At 38.8% G+C, this 20,260-nt stretch overlaps 1 protein-coding gene and 1 non-coding gene across 2 annotated transcripts in view; both read right to left on the bottom strand.

The window, feature by feature from the left end:
- Positions 1 to 568: 568 nt before the first annotated feature.
- On the bottom strand, positions 569 to 697 carry LOC111813761. Its single transcript, XR_002818934.1, has one exon. It is a non-coding gene; the product is annotated as a small nucleolar RNA SNORA11 (small nucleolar RNA).
- An 11,975-nt stretch (positions 698 to 12,672) lies between these two features.
- Mrc1 (mannose receptor C-type 1) overlaps positions 12,673 to 20,260 on the bottom strand; it is a 107,542-nt gene continuing 99,954 nt past the window's right edge. The window contains exons 27-30 of the mRNA XM_023705431.1: positions 17,232 to 17,345; positions 16,560 to 16,724; positions 15,430 to 15,471; positions 12,673 to 14,314 (exon numbers count right to left, since the gene is read on the bottom strand). Coding sequence (XP_023561199.1) covers positions 14,064 to 14,314; positions 15,430 to 15,471; positions 16,560 to 16,724; positions 17,232 to 17,345 — 572 coding nt within the window. The 3' untranslated portion in view covers positions 12,673 to 14,063. The remainder of the gene's footprint in view (positions 14,315 to 15,429; positions 15,472 to 16,559; positions 16,725 to 17,231; positions 17,346 to 20,260) is intronic.

Here is a 20,260-nt window from a genome sequence, read left to right as displayed (position 1 = left end):
GAACTGTCCTACCAATTTGTTTTGAAACTGTCTCATTGCTATTTATTTCTCAATAAAATAATGGGAAAAATTGATTAATTCTGAAGAACAGAGTGTATTTCGCCACATGCCCTTGGCTGGGGCACAGTGACAGCTTTTGAGTTTGAAGTTACATTGTCGTCAGAATTCTGCTTTTGTTCTTTACATCTTATAAACTTGATGCTTCACTATTAGATGCAGAGAAAATGGAAACCCCATTAGTTGAAGAGGAGAAATACCAAGCTTTAAAAATTGCATGAAGTATAGATGCTGTAGGCTGTACAGGTGTTGTACCTACTATAGTCCTGGAAACACATTTCTCCTTTACTTGGACATTTCGTTATTATTATTATTATTATTATTATTATTGAATTATTTTGCTGAACATAGAAATTCAGTGTTTACTTCTTGGACCACCAACAGGTCACCCATGGATACAGTGGACAGGCTTAAAATGTTCACCTCCCTCACTAAATGCTATAACATCCCCCACTACTGAGCCTTGTGCCAGTGGTACTATCCAGAAGCCATGTGGAAGTATATGGAGTCTATGTTTAGGACATTTGCTCACAGGGAAGTCATAAGCATTGTGCTCCTTGTCACACTGACCCTAGATTCCTGTTGGGTGTGCTGTAAAAACAAAAGCCATTCTTAAGGCCACCTGCTCTGAGCACACTCCATGTTGGATATTTTTTATAAATTTCATGGAACTGGTGGCAAACACCAAAGTTTTAAAGGCAGATAATGGAAATTGTTAGAGAAAAGCTGCGTGTGGTCTGTTCCACAAAGAACACGCTATCATGGTCCTTGGACTTTTTTTCGGTTTTTGTCATAGCCTATATGAGAGATGTTGGCAGGCATGCTAAATCTTTCAATTTCTTATGAAAGAGTATTTTGTAAGCAGTTCTTTGACATCCTGAGGCTTGGCACTGTGAAATATTCTTGGTTGAAGAACACAGTGGCTTGGATCCTCCAAAGACTGACTTCAGGAAAGGCTACCTGATACTGCTGACCTCCACAAGTTGCTGTCCTTGCTCCTCTCCCTACCCACACTGAAACCCCAGAGGTTTTGGTGCCTCTCAAAGAAAAAAAAATCTGGCATATAAGAAAAGTGAAATACAAAACAAGCACAAAACTGTACACATCCTGAGGAGGACTTCAGAGGAAAACTGTGGCTTCAGAAATGAGTTGGCAGAGACTCCTCAGAAACCCTGCCAGATTCTTGGCTGCTTGGCAATGACGTTCAAGTCAGAGGCTCAGACATAAGTCTCTACTGGGTCTGTTTTTCACATCCTACATGTGTGACCCAGTGTCTTCACTGGCTGAGGTGGGGCCCTGCTGCTAGTGATACAGGAGTCCCCAAACCTGCTTTGCGATTCCCATCCAAGGTGCTGAGATCAACAGCAGGTGCAGCCAGCCAGCTGCCATCTGTCTGGGAAGGTGGCTCATAGCAGAGGCATCAAGCACATGCACTCCTGGAATGGACTCTTCTCACAAAAGCATCCCTGTTGTAATCAGTCTGTCCTTACACCCTTTTTTCACACGGAAGGAAGGGGCCTGAGAGAAGCCTGATAGGCAGATAAAATCAGAGCTTGTAATGTAATGCAAACTCAACCCATAAAACAGAGACCACAGAGGCCTCACTCATGTCTCAAGAATTTTCCTGCAAGGGTCAAACCTTGCCAGATAAAACCATCACATACAGAGAAGTAGTTTCCTAAACACTGGCAACTCCACATCCTACCTTCTGCTCTGCTGGAAACTTTAATGTCTCTTCTCTGTCATTCCAGATCGGGAGAAAGGGCCTGAGTTTCAGAATCAGGTCCTATGGTGGTATCTGGCAACCGGCAGACATTGCTTCAAATCCTATTTAATTTTATGTTAATGTGCCTGTGTGGGAGATGCTTAAGTAATTGCAATTATATCACAAGAAGAGCCAAGTACTACTTTGATTTTCAAAAACTTGAGAGAAAAGAGACAGACTCCCCTTAAAATTGTTGTAATTTTCTCATCAATACAGATGTGGTTTCTGTTTCTTCTGTTCTCTCCTCCAGAGAATAAGGCTGGGTTAGTAGATTATGGTGGTCAGGAGTGTCAGAAGTTTCCATTTAGTCCTAGAAGGTGAACAAAACTTGACCCAAAGAATCTTGCCGTCCCATGAGGTAGGCATCTCTACTGGGACACTTCACTGTTATTAGCACTGCTGAGAGAAATGGCTCTTTTCAGAAACACTTAGGTTCTTCCCAGAGTGGATGGACTGTCTGGCCTTTCCTTCATATAGCTCCTATTCCAAGCTTGGACAAGTAAAACAAATGTCCACTCTCCTCAGTAGTCTTGCTGAGAAGGTTGTGGGGATATTATCTCTTGAGGAGAGCAGGAGACAGCACAGGGAGAAAGTACTGTGAGGCCACTCTGGGGCATGATAATAAAATATCTGAGAAAATCAACTTATCGAGAAAAAGTGGCTTTCTTTGACTCACAAATTAGGCCTATCCATTGCTTTGGGGCTTGGGTGAGGTAGCCCTCCCTGGTGTGGGTGTGCAGTCGAGTAAAGTCAGTTACATCATAGGCTAGGGAACAAAGAGGAAGACAGGACTGGGGTCCCACAGTCCCCTTAAAGAATAGGCTTCCATGATCTAAGGCTTCCTTCCCACAAGGCCACAGCTTCAAAAGAGTCCATCACTTTTTAATGATGTCACCTGGGACCAAGCCTTTAACTCACAGGCCCCTGGGGACTTTCATGATGGTAAATACATACTTGAATCTTAGCATCTATGGTTCGGGGTTAACTGAACCAGAAATAATGAAGAAACTTCAACTTTGCTTAATCACTTAAGAGTTTCCCTTGAGTGTCACTCAGGTGGTGCATTTGTTAACATATTGATTGTACAAAGCATTGCTCAGGCAGGTGTCATTTCAACCAGTAGATTCTTGCTTGCATGAGAAACACTCAGATGTCTTTTACATCAATGATGCTTTGCAACCTTTTTTTTTTAATGTATTTGGCATCAGGTCTCACTATGCAGCTCAGCCTCTTAGTGATCCTCCTGTTTTCAGCCTCCCCAGCACAGGAATAACTGGTGTGTGCCACCACACCTGATCATGGTATCCAGCTTAGCATGCCCAGGGAGGAGGCCTGCACAGCATGTGGTGCCGGGGATTGAATCCTGGACCCTGCGCTTGCCTAAGGTGCTTAGTCCACTAAGCTATCTCTCCAACCCTCTTTTTTAAAACTTGGAACATCATACTCCCCTTTGATGTTTGCTTTTAGTGAAATCTAGTAAGTTCTGGTTATTTCATTTTAACAATTTGCATTTGTTTTGTTTCTGAAAAATAACCTGTAAGTTCATGCTACAATCTATTAAAACTCTTATCCAAGTAAATTTGATATGAATTTTATACTTCTCCAAAACTCAGTGGTATTCTTTTACAATAAAAAGTGGACATATTTGGGACACTGAAGCTGAGTAAGTGGGTAGAAATAACAAAAGATCTTCCCAAAGAAAAAACTGAAAAAGGGAGAAACATTAGCATATCAGAGAGGAAACAGTCCATATTGTGAAACAGAAGACAAACAAAGTTATCTCTTTATTGTCAACTATTCATAGTGCAGAAATTATAGAATTTGAAAGAAAAAACAGAACTAAAAATATTTCAATGGTGGTCATTGATTATAATAATTCTATGGACAGTATTGACAGAGTTGACCAACATCTAAGAAGTTATCATATAATGAAAAACAGAGAAAAATATTATTGTAAAATATTTATTCACCTTCTGGACCAAAAATATGGAACACATTTATTATTTTCTCAAAACAAGAGGATTCAAAAGTCAATTATCATTTAGATTAGATCTAACAGACTAAATAATTGAAAAATACGAAATAGCAAAATCCCAACCAGGATCACATCATCAATGTCTTCATCCTTATGTGTAGTGGACAGATATGTTATTGAAATTATACACCCATAGAAAAAAGGGAAAGCCAACGCAACAATGTAAAATGTGTTGTACTAAGACCGACAACAATATAAAAAGAATTTGGAAAGAGACTACATACTACTGTCTAGATCGGAACATTGCATTTTATGTTGAATGTTTTAAGCATATGATACACAGAAAAGTTAATGAATTTGCTAAAATTGTTTTTATATTTCCTGTTATCTTATAGAAAGCTAACAAAACTATGCAATTTTTGGTCATACTGTATTTAAGTGAGTGTACTGGTAAGTAGTTAGCTCCTACGCTGTTGGGCTATTATCTGAGATTTTTCACAGCTTTGGGGAGATGCTATTTCAATATAATAGGGCCCTAGTATAGTCACCAAAGTTGAAGTCTAAGGTTGTATGCCTCAGAATCTCCCAGGTCTATTACAAAACAGCCTCCATGGCTCTGTCCCATGTCTACTTCATCCAAGTCTCAGGGACGCACTAAAAAAGAAACAAACTAAGCTTGAAAAAACCTCTTTATGCAACTTCTGTGCCCAATGACATTCAAGAACTCCTCACAGAACCATACAACAGGACAGATCCAGACAGCTGGAACTTTCTTGTTCTTAAAATAATTAAACCAGCACAGAAATAAAAACAATGTAAGAACACAGTAGGTTCTTAGACTTCTTTAGAGCTTCCAGGAAACACATGCAGGCAAGCTGTAATCAGGCCCAAAGGGAGAAAGCTGTGAGAGGGAAGATTTCTACTCATCACTCCTGGCTAGTTGAATGAGCTGGCTAATTATACAGAGCTTCCAGGAATTATGTGAAGATTTTAGAGCCTCACTGGTTGCATTCTTCTCTCCAAGTCAGACAGCCTTTGTAACACTAGTGTCATTTTCCTGTTGGGAAAGTGAAGGACTTCCAAATACAAAGCATGATTTGCAGAGTGCTAAGGAAATACTAATACCAACATATGTGGTCTTGGTAAGTGGGTGAGCGGTTTGGATGAAATTTCCGGTTGAAAAAGTCTCCTGATACATTTGTATGATAACAACTACTGAGGTTTAACCAAAAACAATGTTTTAAGGGAAGTCTTTTTATATTGTGATACAATATGTACTCCCTAATAAAAATCAGAAGCACAGAAAAGGCAAATTATAAAGTGGTAATTTGGGGTCATATACTTTCTTTGGTTGAAAATTGCTTAAGTTTGGGGTAGCTATTCTATGCCAGAAAAGTTACCAACTGCTGTACCATCACTGTGACAGAAATGACTATAATCATGTTCTCAAGAATTTAACCTAGTAGGAAAGCCTGAGGAATAACCAATACCTCCAACCTAGTGGTATTTAACAATTCTTCACATCTTAATCCCATTGTGTTGTTATAATAGACTCCAACAGGCAAACCAGGTAACTTATAAAGAACTGAAGAGCCATCTTCTCCTGTTGTGTAGGCTGAGACCAGACACTAATGTCTGGAGAGAGTCCTTCCTCAGCAGTCTCTGGAGGGGAGGAAGTCTGTGGCTTCCTATGTGGAGAGTAGGGCTCCTGCTTTTTAAGGCCCTTACCCAAGGGGAGGAGCTCTCTTGGCCCAATCGCTTCCAAAGGCCACATCTTTCAATAATATTTCATTTATGAATGCTTGCCATGACATATAAATTATGACCAGACTGTATCTCAAGTAAATGGGTTTTTTTTTTTTTTGCTTTTTTTTAAAAGATGTTCTATCTTATGCTTAAGATATTTGATATTCAGACAGATGGTGAGGTTAAACCTACCTGCATATGTTGTAGGGTAGTAATAAGCTTCTCTTCTGGAGGGCTGACAACCTAAGTTTGCAGACCAAACATTAGAGAAAAAGAAGGGCTGCAAGGCCAGCCAACATTTTGGCCCTAGCCTTTCAAGGTCAGTGAAGACTCAGGACATAGGAGAACCTGTACTGTAACATCATGTAACTCAGTTGTACCCCAAATTTTCTGATCAAGGAGATTACGGGGTCACAGAGGAATGTGATCGATGATGTAGTATGTACCTAAAGAGAGTCACATGGAGAGAAAACATTCTCCCAGGCTTTCACAGAGAGCAAATAGGCCAAGCAATGGCCGTGACTCATCCACATAGCTGACACTCACGAAGGATCTACAAAGTGCGCTACAAGGTTTCAAGATAAGTCCTGAGGGAACTTGACTGACCATGTCAGATACAAAAATTACATTCTTTGTTGTATAGGTCTTGCTTTATCTTAGTCTTAACCATCCAGCTGAAAAGTGTAGAAACAAGATATGAAAAGTGAAGCCATGTTAATATGCTGAGCTGTGGAAGGCTCAAGTTATCAGATTTGGACGTTGCTAGTCCTGTGGATAACCCACTACTATTGTGGAGTACTGGACTATATTGGAATATTTTGCTGAATTCATGCACCTACAATATTTGGATGGCAATGGAATACCCACCTCTGACAAAACTGAACAAAAAAGGTAATATAAGTGGAGGACAATTTTGTACCTGTATATACAAAATAGGGTAGATATATAGCTACTTTCTCTTAATTCAATAAGAAAAAAGATCTGTACTAATAGTGTTTGGAGAGGATATCATGTCTGCATCTTGTGCTATGAATAACTACTACAAAGACAACAATATGCAATGTATTAATTGTTGTACCTCTCCTGCCAACCTGTTTTGAAGCTGTCACATTGCAATTTTTTCTCAATGAAATTAATTTAAAAAAATAAAACAATAATAATAATATTCCATTAACGGCTCAATTTTCACACCTGACTATAGGAATGGCCACCTACTGCAGCTCAGTGGAATCACATGGAGTATTTGTTTGCTCACTCTGTTAACTAAGGTGATGGGTGCATCCCACTCCTAGATTCCAGGTCTTGGGTGAGATCCAGGTGACAGTGTGTATCAAAGCACCCACAGTCAATAAGCTGGAGTAGAAGACAACCATGTAGTGTTTTTATAGTTGTCTATGTTGCTGTTGACACTTTCTATTTTCACTAGACATCGAAGATAACTGAAAACGTTTTTATATTTATATTCTGGTAACTGGTTTTCCATAAGATTATCAGGAGACAAGGAATTCTCCCGATATAGGTGCTCTATATTCTTAGTAATCCAAATGCGCCCAAATTAAAGTAGGTTTTTCTACCTATTTTGTTATAGAGAAAAATATAATTATTTTCCACATAGTTATATGACCTAAGTCTCAACTCATTTTCTAGGTGTGTACTACAATACCTTTGTTGTGGCTCAAAATTTAAATGCTGGAATATAAAGGAGGATCATTTCTGGATTCTTTTAAATTACTCCAAATGGCACATGTGGCCTCCAAAGTGAAACACATTGTCTCTGCTCAGATCCCAGGAGCCAAGCCTGACACACACCAGGGTGCTGAGGCTGTAGAATGTCCCCCATCAGTATTTAAGCCTATGACTCCCATGCTCCACTCCCTGCCCGCCTCTCCCCGTACTCCATCCACCATACACCCAGTTCCTTCTCATCTCAGTGACTCTGCTCAAATTATTCCTCACCCTCTGCCCAGCTTCACCTTCCTCCACCTCCCAAGATGCTTTCCGCTCATCCTAGAAGCTCTGCTCAATTTCCATTTGAGGCCTCTGCCCTCACATTCTGCTGCTGACACTCAGAGGAGTTAACAGTGAAGTGGATGAAGTGAATGTTCTCTCACTCTCATGGCCCCCTTCAAGTTTCTAAACTTTTTTGGTTTTTGGGGTGTGTGTGTGTGACACTGGAAGTTGAACTCATGGCTTGCACACTGCCCCATAGTCTCAGCTGTTTTTATTTTTTGAGACAAAGAGTTGTAAGGTGCTCCATTGACCAAGCTGACCTAGAATTTGGAACCCTTCTGCCTCAGATTCCCAGAATGCTAAGGTTACAAGCATTCATCACCACATTCAGCTTAAAATACAATTTGTGTAAGACACAGTAAACATAGTTGTTTTAAACTTTTCCTTTTAACTAACTTTCCATCACAATTCTTGTATTTGATAGAGTTAGAATAACCATGAACATTTGGGGGAATTTAGTAGACACATGTGGAATTTGAAATACATTTGGTTTGAGTTTCAATGAAATAATATATGTGCACAGCTGTCAATATCAGAATGGCTTATCAACTAGGTTTCAACTAGAAACACAAAACAGATAAATTAATGATCATGGATACATATACACATATAGAGACATATTACAAGGAGTTCCTTGCTTAGTTGTATCAGACTGGCTTAGCCCGTATGAAGCTCACAGACAGGTCATCAGAAAAGAAAGATCAGCGACTGGCTGGAACTTCTCAGGTCAAAGCTGTGCTCCTCAGGCAGGGCTCTCCCCTTTCCCTCCACGTCCCAGGAAATATCTACATCCAATTTTAAAGCTGATCAACTGACTGAGTTAACTTCTCTTTTGACTAAGTCAGGCCCATTCCAGCTTACTTCCCTAACATGAAACTATCTGACCAGGGCTTGCCTTCTGCAATATTTCTCTGGCATGCTTGGATTTATGTTTGGACATAAATGTTTGCACAGTAACCATCATAGATTGACTGAGAAAAATGGACATCAAAAAAGTCACTCTACACAAGGCTCCTAGAGATAAACCTGTCTGCCGTGCCTGTATGAAGCCATCCCTCATGCACTAGAATGGGCTTTGTAGAGCAGTATTAATCTATCCTTCTGTCCCCTGGCTCAAAGCAAGTGGGAATTACAGGAGAAACAAAGTTAGAAAGGTGTGAATGCTCCAGCAACTCTAGAGAAACTCAGCAGAATATCAAAATAAAACAAGTTGTCAGTTATCCACAATGCCTAGTGAAAATAGAAAGTGTCAGTAACAGTGTAGACAATTATGAAAACCACTTCATGGTTTTCTTTTCTTCTACCCCAGTGAGAAGGTGGTATTAGAGCTTAATCAGACACACCACTTAAACTGAAATTTGGAAAAGCCTCCTTGGAACATTTCAATTAAATCAAATCAGAAATTTTTCTATAGAAACTAGAGGAATGCAACTCTGGATGTACAGAATTTATACTATTTCACCATTTTAAATGTATTAAAAGTTTAGGAGAAAATGTCAGTAAGGTTAGTGTGAATATGAAACAAGGCAAAAAATAATTGTAAAAATAATAGAGATTATTCTCAGTTCAGGAAAAAAAATAGTAACAGTGGAATTTTCAGACCACTCCAAAAAGTTGGTAACTTATGACTAAAAACACAGAAATTTCAAATAAATTTGTGACAATAACATTAGGTATATGACAATTTAGTTAATGAAGGTAAGCAAATCATTTTCACACACTGGGAAAAGACTTAAATACAAACCACCAAAATTGCCCGTTGCCAAGCTTTGGATAAGAGGTGACCCCTAAAGGTTCACATGCTGGGACTTGTTTCCCAAAGTAAAGGCGTGGAGAACAGGGAGCCTTTACACCATGGGACTCTGTGCGCGGTGACTAGATCATGGCACTCTGCCCTTGTGGTTGTGTGTCTCTTATGGAAAGACTGTGTTAGTTCCCTGGAGGGGACTAAAGTTTTTTGGAGTAAATTAGATCCCACAAGACTGGATCAGTCACCACAAAAGTGGGTCTGCCTCACCTCTGTCTCTCTGCCATACCCTCCTCCTCTTGCAACTCCTATTGCGTCTCCACCATGAGTGGAACTACCATCAGGGTCTTACTAGCCTCCAAGCAGATGCCCGTACCTATTTGAATGTCCCCCCTCTAGAATTCTGAGCTAAATTAAATCTCTTTCTTTCATAAATTACTCAGACCCAGGCATTTTGCTAGGGCAAGAGGACAAACCAAGAAATGTACCATTATAAAAAGAAATCAAAACTAGATTAATATCATCAAATCTAAAGCTAATTAAGATTACTCATTTTATCCACATATCCCTCAAAACCAGTAGCCTGAAATATTAATGCTTTAAATAACAACAATTTGGTAGTTTAACCATATTTGACTCTAATCCTAAAATTTCACAATTATTAATAAAATTGGTAGGTGAAACTTTTTAATGCTTCGTATATATATATTTTTTAATTTCCAACTAATTAGACCAAACACAGAATTATCTTTCTATTCCCTCTACAATACAAACAAAAATCTATTGCCACTAAAGGAGTTTGATGTTCAATTTTATATAACAACTTGGCTGTCCTACAGCACTAGATACTCAGTCAAATATTATTCTTGATGTTTCTGTGAAGCTATTTTGGGCAAGGTTAATATTTTGATTGGTGGGGACCAGCCAAATAGCTCAGCAGATTAAGGCACCTGCTTAGGCAGGCAGACACAGGGGTCAGGAGTTCAATCCCCAGACCTGCAGTGCCAGCCCCGCTCCCGGGATGTGCTGAAACTGTGACTGAGACTGGGCGTAGTGGTGCGTGCCTGTAATCCCAGCACTTAGGTGGCTGTAAACAGGAGGATCACTATGCATCCAATCTACTCTACAGGGAGTACAGGGAGTGAGACCCTGTACTCCCTGTACTAAATACAATAAATATTTTGACTGGTGGATTTTAAATTAAAAAGATTACTCTTTGCAATATAGATAGGCTTCATCGAGTCCATTGAAGGCCTCAATAGAGCAATCACTGACCTCCTCACAGGTTGAGCACCAGCAAAGTGTACCTGCATTGCAAGTCTTCCATGATATCCATCTTGCCAGGCCTGGCCTATAAATTTTGGGGTCTCCAAGCCTCTAAAGTCATGTGATTCAATTCCTTAAAACAACTTTCTCTAGATTGATAGGTAGATTAGACAGGTAATAATAGCACAATCTCTCTCTTTCTTGCTCTATCTCCTATTTGTTTCTCTAGATCAATTGGGTAAATACAAAGCACAATCAAAATAGAATAGCCTGGACTGAATTTTGCACCTTTGAAATTTGTATGTTGAAGCTCTTTTTCACATTAATTTGGAATTATGAATGTATAGCTTTCAAAGCGGTGCTTAAGTTAAAATGGGGTAGTCAGGAGGAGGAGCTGGAGTCCAGTCTGATTCATGTCCTTGTACAAAGCACTTAGGACAGAAGGAACACAGTCACAGAAGGACAACCATGAGAAGAGGCAAAAAGGGAAGGCTATGGACAAGGCAGGGACAGAGGCTTCAAAGGAATCAACTTCACCAGCACCTCAACCTCACACTTCACCCTCCAGAACTGTAAGAAAATAAATTTCTACTGCTTAAGCCATCATAAATACTCTCTTTGGTCCACCCTAGCAAACTAATATATAGGAAGAACATCAGAAAGTTAGGTATCAAAAAATGAATAATGTGTAGTGGTCCTCAATGTGTGATGTTCGTTGCCAGCTTTCAAGAATTTATAATTTCTCAGGATTTTTCTCCTATTCTATGAATGCTCGCTTTTATATCCACCTTGGTATTATTTATCTTAATGAGGGCCCTCAAAATATCATCTCCAGGCCCACAAAGTGGTGACTGTCTTTCTGCTGACATTGCAGCTGTATCTTTCGCTTCCCCCATGAAGACCTTTGACACAGCCTACCAGTGCTTCCTCCAGAGTGGCGTAAAATGATCCTTGCACGTCTGACCCAGCTCACTCCAGACTACCCTTCTTGTCAACAGTTCATGCTTGTTATCTATATGTGAATCTACAGGGCTTAGCTCAATGGCCCGCACATAAATCAGATGCTCAAGAAACAGAACTATTTGATGAAAAATTTGATCAATGCACAGATATGTGAATAAATAAATACAAAAAATATGAGTCAAGTCCTCCAGTCTCTCTACACATCACCTTTATTTTTTGAGTTCAAGTTACAGACTATTCACATTATTTGAGCTCCTCTGAAGAAAAACACCATTATGTTATCTGCTAGCTGCTAGATTCTGATGAAAACCTAAAACAAATGCAAAGCCAGTGAAGAAAGCAATAGCACTTAAACACAAAACCCCTAGAGAGAACATCCTGCTTAAAAAGAAAAACAACAAATAAACTACAACAATCAAGTACAAGAACAAATGAATTAGACAAACAACACAGAGATTACTCTTTTATACCTTATTACTTCATCCCAAAATATATCTTTGATATTTTAGCACTGTGTTTGGATAGATATGTAAACATACATGATTGATCTATTTGAGTATGTATTCAAGCAGATAATCTGAGAGTGTGATGTATAATACTCAGAAACCCTGTCAAACACATATTGTTTCCTGAAATGATAAGATATTTGAGTCTGAGATACGAGTTCTTCAGAGTCCGAAATATTTTCTGTGAAAATACCGCCTTGAATAATAATTAGAAAACTTGTATAAAGAATTCATAAACCATACTTTCTCATGTATTTCTTCATATTCCACATTTTTAACTGTCATGTATTTGGAGGGGAGATTCTTACATACATACAGTCCACTCACAAATACACACACACACACACACACACACACACACGATGTAATTCATAATACACTGCTTTGTTGATGTAGCCAATGTTTCCATTGGGAATTCTTCTAATGGAACATACCTTTTTCTTACCAAGAAAATGAAAAGTAATTTGTTCTCTATTACTTGAGGTGCAGAACGGAGTACTCTGTACACAACAAGCTTTCCCCAAATTGTCCACTTCTCATTTCTTGTTTCTTTCTCCCTGCCACCTATACAAGTTGGGGTACTGGGAAGCCCGTCATATTCTCTACTCAGTTGAATGCTTCTTAATCCTTTTTTAAAAAAAAAAAATTACAGACATTCTTGAAATTGTAGTTATCCATCCTACCCCTAATAAAATGCACACATGGAAATAAACATGTTTTTGCATCTCCTTGTCTTTTTGATGCCATCTAAGAAAGCTTTCCCAGTGACTCTGGGTGAAGCACTTCTGCCTGCGTGGTGCCCATTAAGAAAGTAACAGAATGGGTTGACAGGATGGTACCATCTCAGGAACATGAAAGCTACAAGACACTCCATAATACACAGAAGGCTTTATCTAAAGCAAGGTTCTTACGCACAAAGGAATTACTGAAGGGAGGTAATAAGTCTTACTTCTCTGTAATAATGCTTTCAACTTTTGAATTTTGAGTTCATGTTATAAGGGAAGAACTGGAAAAACTGCAGAATTTATTATGGAGGAAGAACTCATTTGATGTATGGTGTTTGAGCAACATACCTTCTCCAAACAGATGAAGAATTCAACTTAACAAATTCTTCTACTAATAATGCTGTTTAAAAGTAAACTGTAAGGTAAACATTATTTAAAGCAAATTTACACTTAATAATATCACCAAAATACAAATCTATTAAAAATAGATCTTGTCTTTAATGTTCATTTCACATTATCTAAGTACATCCAGTTATGCAAATTTACATTTCTATTTCACATCTTTGCCTTTCTCATATACATATAAGAGCAGGGGAAAAAAACCACATTTGTACTATTCAGCTCATAAAGTCTTGCTTGGTGACAACAAGGTTCACCAGCACCTTACTCTTCTTCAAGTGGATAAAATACAATCCTAAATAACTGGAGTGATCTCAACACTAGTAAAAGAAAAAACTGGCTAAATTTTTATTCTGTCTCAGGTTATCTGTCCTTATTTTAAAATGGTCTAATTGCTGCATTACAGTTTAGTAGTGACATGCCTTTGGGAGCTCCTTAAAATATTTCAAGAAATTGGATAGTTATTTCTGGAACTCTTCTTGTTTGTTTGTTTGGTTGGTTGGTTGGATGACTTTGTGCTGGGAATCAAACTCAGGACCTTGTACTTGCCAGGCAGGTGCTGTACCTGCCTCGGAGCTATTTCGCTAGCCCATTTCTGGAATCCTCCTAACCAGCATGATGTTGACCTTAGCTTCCCACCAATGGTGCTGAAATGTTGGCACTGTGCTGCTGTGTATTCACCTAAGATATTTTTAAAAGTAGTCATCAACATTAGTATCCTTTTTTGTGAAAATATCTTGCCAGGCTAGACAATGAGCAATTATTGTTCAATAGGCAAAGAAAGGGGACAAAGCAATACACTGCAGTACTAATTTTTAAAAGAAACAATCACATTGAATTAAAAAATTCAAAATTTTAGTTACAATTTTATAAAATCCAAATGTAACAACATGATGTTACCACACTAGATGATTGCATGTTCATTCTGTTCAATATTTCCCATGAGATCTTTTGTGTCACTAGTTCCTGGACTTGAATGACTGTTGAAATAGAGAGTATTTTCAAAGGTGGTTTCCTGAGGTATGTGCATCTGTCTCTTCTTATAAAAGTAATAGGCAGCCAGCGCAGCACCCATTACGATCAGGAGGACCACAACAACCACCACTCCTGCTGAACTGGAAGATCTTTTGGAAGGCTCCATCTTCCTGGCATCAGCTATAAATGAATAAAATCATTAGAAAACAAGTGGAGGGAGAAAGAGTGTTGGATGTGATATAAAACAATACAAATTGCTTTCTTGAAAAAGTGAAATGCGTGAGGTTTTCTCTCAAGGGATACCAAACAGAAATGGAAGACTTAAAAATAAGACCCAACATAATATGCAGTTATTTAAAAGGTTAATATGACTATTTAGTTGCAAGAATATTTTGTTTATGAACGTTGAAATAGTTTAAAATATATAAATATGTTATATGAATATATACATTTCATATATGTATATACACACCATGTTTCAAAATAAGTTGACCTGCTCACAAACACATTATAGTAAGACAGGAGTTATAGGGAAGTGATAAATCTTAGTGAAGTTCTTTTTTTTAGCAGCCAACAACATCAAAGTTCCTGAATTCAAATCATCTATAAAACTTCAAACAAAAACCTGCTAAAAATAGAAAAGAGCTACCAAAGATTCCTAAGAGAAATTTCTTCCATGATTTTCCAAATAATGCTTTGTAAAACAGCAAGCAATGTCTTCAATAACTTTGGAAAACAAAAACACCAATCCATTTCAAGTCCCATTTTTCTAAAATATTATTTAAAGTGGGTGACAGGTCTGACCTCCATGAGCAACAGTCCCACCACCATCACCACTTCCAAATTCCTGAGCTTCAAGAACAATCACAGCCTGTTCCTAATCCCGTAGTTTCCCCACCAAGCCCTGGAATTAGGTTTACTCTGCTTAGGCTGGACACACCAGCCCCACCAGTGGGGTTGCAGCATTCATTGCTTCAGCCACATACTCAGCCACTGTTGTGGCCCCAATCTCATGCCCACCTAAGCCTGTTGCACTAACACCCTACACTATCCATAAAAGACTTGGCTCAATCAACTGTACTCAGGCTCTCCTTTGGTGTTGCTCTTGGAAAGTCCACCCAGGACCCCCAAATTCAGACTGTCAGTACTCTTTATTGGCTCATTACTTCACAGTGGAATAATGATGCACATTAATGATGAAGGATACTTAGCTCAAGCAACTTTACTAAAGGTTCAGGAGGGGTAGGAAGGGACTATTATGGTTTTTCAAACCTGAAATTTCATAATTGTCTTACCTGTGGCTGTAGTTGATATTCGAGTTGGTTCAGGATCAATAACTGGAAATAAAAAGCCATAAATATTTATAAAAAGCAAAAATAGTAGATAATAAATTTTATTTCCTCGGAGATACAAGGAATCCTTTATATTTGACTTATGACAACATAATATGATGAATGGGAGGATCAATAGATGGATGGATAGAGAGACGGATGGATAGATAGATACATGGACAAAGCTGGAGATACAGCTAGCAAAAAGATCTGTCCATCCTCCATCCATTTAGCTAGCTACTCTGCAACAGCAACCTACAACTACACAGTGAGTTTGAGTACATTCTAAGATCTAAAACAGTGATCCTCCATGCTGCATTTTTAACACTGATACTTTTTTTAAAATCTACTCAACCTACCCATCAGTCAACTACTCTGGGATGGGGATTTTGAAATGGGCCCACTGAAACTCAAGGCATTAGGAGGTATTTGTGTGAAAAGTAAAATTTAAAAAAAAAAAACATTGAACCAGAGGGTATAAAATGTTAAAACAGAGTTGAAGAAGGCTAAAAATTGGATAAAACCTCTTGAGGGAACATAACTTGCTTATCTGATTCATTTAATTAAATTTCTATCTCATTAATAACTTTCTCTCTTAGGTAAGATATCAAATAAAATGGCAATGACAGGTTATTTAAGTTCAGACAGGGGCACACCGTGAGCACTTAACACTACTCATTTTCCCACTTCTTCTTGCCAAGGTCTTTCACGCCATCTCAGATGGAGCTGCAGTTGGTGTCCTGTGACTTTTTCCATACTCAAATCTAAGGCCTCTCCAGTCCTGGCCTCTTATGCTGCTCCCTAGTGTCCAAAGGCTTCGTAGATGGGCTGCCCCAGCTGCTTGTACATGAGCAAATCTATACTCAAGGGTACCTTACTGGGTCAACAGGCAGCATTGCTAGACAGGCAGAGGATGCTTCTTCATTCAAAGCTGTAGGCAGCAATAGACTGGATGGAATGGATTTGTCACATTGATAAAAGGCAAGCTTCCCCGGCTCACAGTGGACCTCTATAATCCCACACCTGGCATGGGACTGTTTGAAAGAAATGGTGGCCTTTGAACATGCACACTGTACCACAAGCTTCTTACTCACTTTTTGGTCTTTTACAAATAAATCCTTTGTAGGAAGAACAATGAATATTAGTCCAAGCCCCAGAAGAGGCAGCCATAACTACACAATCACTTCGTTCAGCAGAGGGATCTCCTGAGTTCCAGTTGACAAAGGTTAACGGGCTGTTGTTTAACCAGATCCATTTTCCTGATCATCAAATAAAACCAATGGAAACCAAAGTTAGAAATAACCCACTTTAAGTTCTGCTTATTGGCACAAACTTTTAAGCACATCATTCTTTACTCCAATTAAGAATTTCTTACAAGTAGTCTTTTAACAGTCAAGATTATAATGACTTATTACAGAGAAGCATACCAACAGGAATATGTTTATTATGTAGTTTTAGCTGAAAATTTATTTCTAATTTTATAAATATTTATACTTATCCTTCCCTAGGTTTTTCATGCTGGCAAGAAAAGGAAAATGTTCCTTAAATAGTCTTTAAACTACAGAAGAAAATTTAATTAGCAGGTTTGAGAATAATAAATACATGATTCATTCAAACTTGAAGTTTTTATCTGAAATAACAATAAGTTTGAAATTTCAAATTCATCACATATTGACCATTACTTAAGACTTTCTGGAGGTGAAACCTTGTTTTATACACAATATTTTTAAATGCTTGTAATTATAAAGTGGTTCTTCCAATATTACCTTCAACATTTCTGAACAATCCTATCCAAAAATTGGTTTTGCTTCTAAGAGGTTCAACTAGATATGACAGAAAACTGGATTCCGCAGCACTTTCGATGGAAACCAGAGAGGAACCTATAAAGCATAAAACAATTAACGTGGTAGATAACTTAGATAGCTAAAGTATTTTTATAAACAACATTAATATGAAAAGCAACAAAAAAAAAAAATCAGCCCAACATTCCAGGAAGCTGAGGCAGGAGGATCACTTCAAGCCCAGCCTGAGTAACCTAGCATCTCGGTGAGATCCTGCTTAAAAACTAAAAAATTAAAAAGGGTTGGGAATGTGGTTCAGTGCAAGCACCTTGGGTTCAGTCCCCAAAAATGCTGAAAGGAGGGGGAGGATAATTTCAATAAGTGGATGTTTGAGAATCCTCTCAAAATATCAGCATTCATTCTGAAAATACGGCTTTCTAGACATCATTTTTGTACAAGCATGCAAGGAGTCCTGGCAAAATACACAAACAAAAATGAGATACGAGCAGACCTAATGACATCACGGCTCACTCATCAGTAATGAATGGAGGGGGCAAAGCAGTGTAATGAGGTTAAGTGGGCGCATCGGGTCTGGTGGTGTCAAGCATTCATGTAGGAAAAGGAGCCAGTGGGGAGAACAGCAGCAAGAGAACTTAAGTGGAGAAGAGCACAGAGTTTCCTGCAGCACAGACAGAAAACGATTCCAGGTACTAGTGATCAAACATAAACATGGAGGGAAGCATCTAGAAGCATTTAGAAGAGGGATGGTTTGACTTGGCTGGATTATCAGCATATCTGGCCAATGGATCAAAAACAGACAAAAAATTTAGGTTAAGTCTGATCTACAGAAAATAAGAGTTACGCTTGCTGACAGGAGGCTGGCATTTAGGTAAATGTGATGGCAAAGGACACCTAGGTTTATGGGGCAGCAGAATAATACAATATTCTATAGGAATATTAATCCTGCTGCATTGTGCAGAACCATACAAAGCAAAAAGAGAGAAAACTCGAACACGAGTCAGACAGCTGTGGAGTTGACATAAATACTCAGCATTAGATTTTTATAGTAAAACATCTGTCAATGGCTTTCTAATAATAACTACTATATTTTAAACATTTCATGCCAGACATTACATTTTCCCTTGGCTTTCACAAACATTACTCATTTTACAAGACCTACTACAGAGGTACTATTGTCAGGTCATCTTATAGATGGAGAAACCAAAGCACAGACTAAGCCCAGAATTTGCTAATGTCCTCACACTAGCAGAGCAGAATCGTGCTGACACACACATTCAGAATCTCGAGGGCCTATACTTAACCAAATGCCTACACCCCTATTACTATGTTCTGGTTTACTCCCTTGCTAAGGATTTTCTCTGCATGATTATGCAATCCAATATTAAATGCATTTCATGGACGTTAGCCATCATGTCTGCTACGGTCTGTGTCTAACCACCCCGCTCAGCTTCTTGTGGTCATGGGTGGGGCACTTTGAGGTGGCTGGATCTGGCGTGTGTGATGCTGGCATTCAGGCCGGGATGCTGTGATGAAGGGGGCCCCACCCTCGTTGTGAGTGCTACCTGCCCCACTGGTGGTAGCCTGGACAAAATGTAAGAGGCAGAAGGAGTGCCGCTTCATCACTTGCTGCCATTTCTTGTCTTCTTGCAGCCTCCTACCTGCACAGTGATGCCCCTCTGTCATGCCACCCTGCCTTGGAGCCAACCAATTATGGACTGAAACCTCTACAAACTGTGAGCCAAATAAACTTTTTCTCTTTTAACTTTAGGTGTTGTGTATTTTGTCTCAACAATAAGAAAAGTAATGAAATGTCTAATTCATAGACATTAGCCATTTCATGATGTATTTTGATAAAGTGAGAATCATTTGTCAGATATCATTGTCCAAGATTAAAAACAGGTATTTTACATATACATTATAAATTTTTAAAGTACATTTTGTGACACGAAGGACACTCTTTTTTTTTCTTTGCATTTAGGACAGGGTGCACAGGGTGTACAGGGTCTCAATGCATTAGATCGAACTCGCAGTGATCCACCTATTTACAGCCTCCCAAGTACTAGGATTACAGGCATGTGCCACCACACCCAGTCTCAATTGCCAGTCTCAGCACACTCCTGGGCCAGGGCCTGCATGGCAGGCCGAGGATTGAACTCCTGGCCCCTGTGTCTGCCTAAGCAAGTGCTTTAATCTGCTGAGCTATTTGGCCAGCCCAAGAAAAACTTTTAATTAACTCAAAAATAGACTTTTCATGAGATCACCAGAAATAGTAGAGTAGTACTTCTGAAAATATATTATTTATAAAATTGACTAGAGGTTTATAAGAATTCAAAAAGCATTTATGCAAGAGAAATGACTGAACCCTGGTGATGACAGTATAAGTTTTGTGCTATTTTAACTTGTCTGAATCCCAGTGCCTTCTATTAGCCCCACAATCACAGTGAAAACTAACAGTTTGACTACTGCTGGAGGGGTGAGAATGTGGCTGGACCTCTTGCCAAGCTCCATTGTCAAAGAATTTCCATTGTTTAAGCTGCATGATAATTTCCTAGAAAAGACAACTCGAAAAACCTGCTTTTATTTGACCTAATCAGAAGTCCTTCACTGCAGACAGAAGTTTTTCTTGGGAATGTTTGTCAAAAACTGTCGTTATCTATTGCTTAAAGAAGTGATAGAAGGTGGGGAAACAATAACCTAACAAAAGCTTAAATGCAAAAGCTGGGGAAAGAAATATCTGTAAGGGGCTTTTAAAAGCTTTGATATGTTAATAGAGGAGTAGCAAGTCACTGATAGGCCATAAGACGAAAGTATCCCCGAGCTGTGTGCATACCCGAGAGAGATCTGAGAAGGTCCTAAGCTCTCTCCTCTGTCTGATCTTGGTGATCTGCAAAAGCAGTACACGAAGGCTAAGGTAGGTTTCAACTACCGGGATGAGCACTAAAGCTCATCCTTCTTGGATAAGGAAAAGGACAAATGGAAGAAAAAAGGAAGAG

Source organism: Octodon degus, unplaced genomic scaffold (genome assembly GCF_000260255.1).
Source record: "Octodon degus isolate 3935 unplaced genomic scaffold, OctDeg1.0 scaffold00220, whole genome shotgun sequence".
NCBI classification, from domain to species: domain Eukaryota; kingdom Metazoa; phylum Chordata; class Mammalia; order Rodentia; family Octodontidae; genus Octodon; species Octodon degus.
The sequence above is the reverse complement of the archived record's forward strand: the minus strand, read 5'-3'. Positions and strand labels throughout refer to the sequence as shown.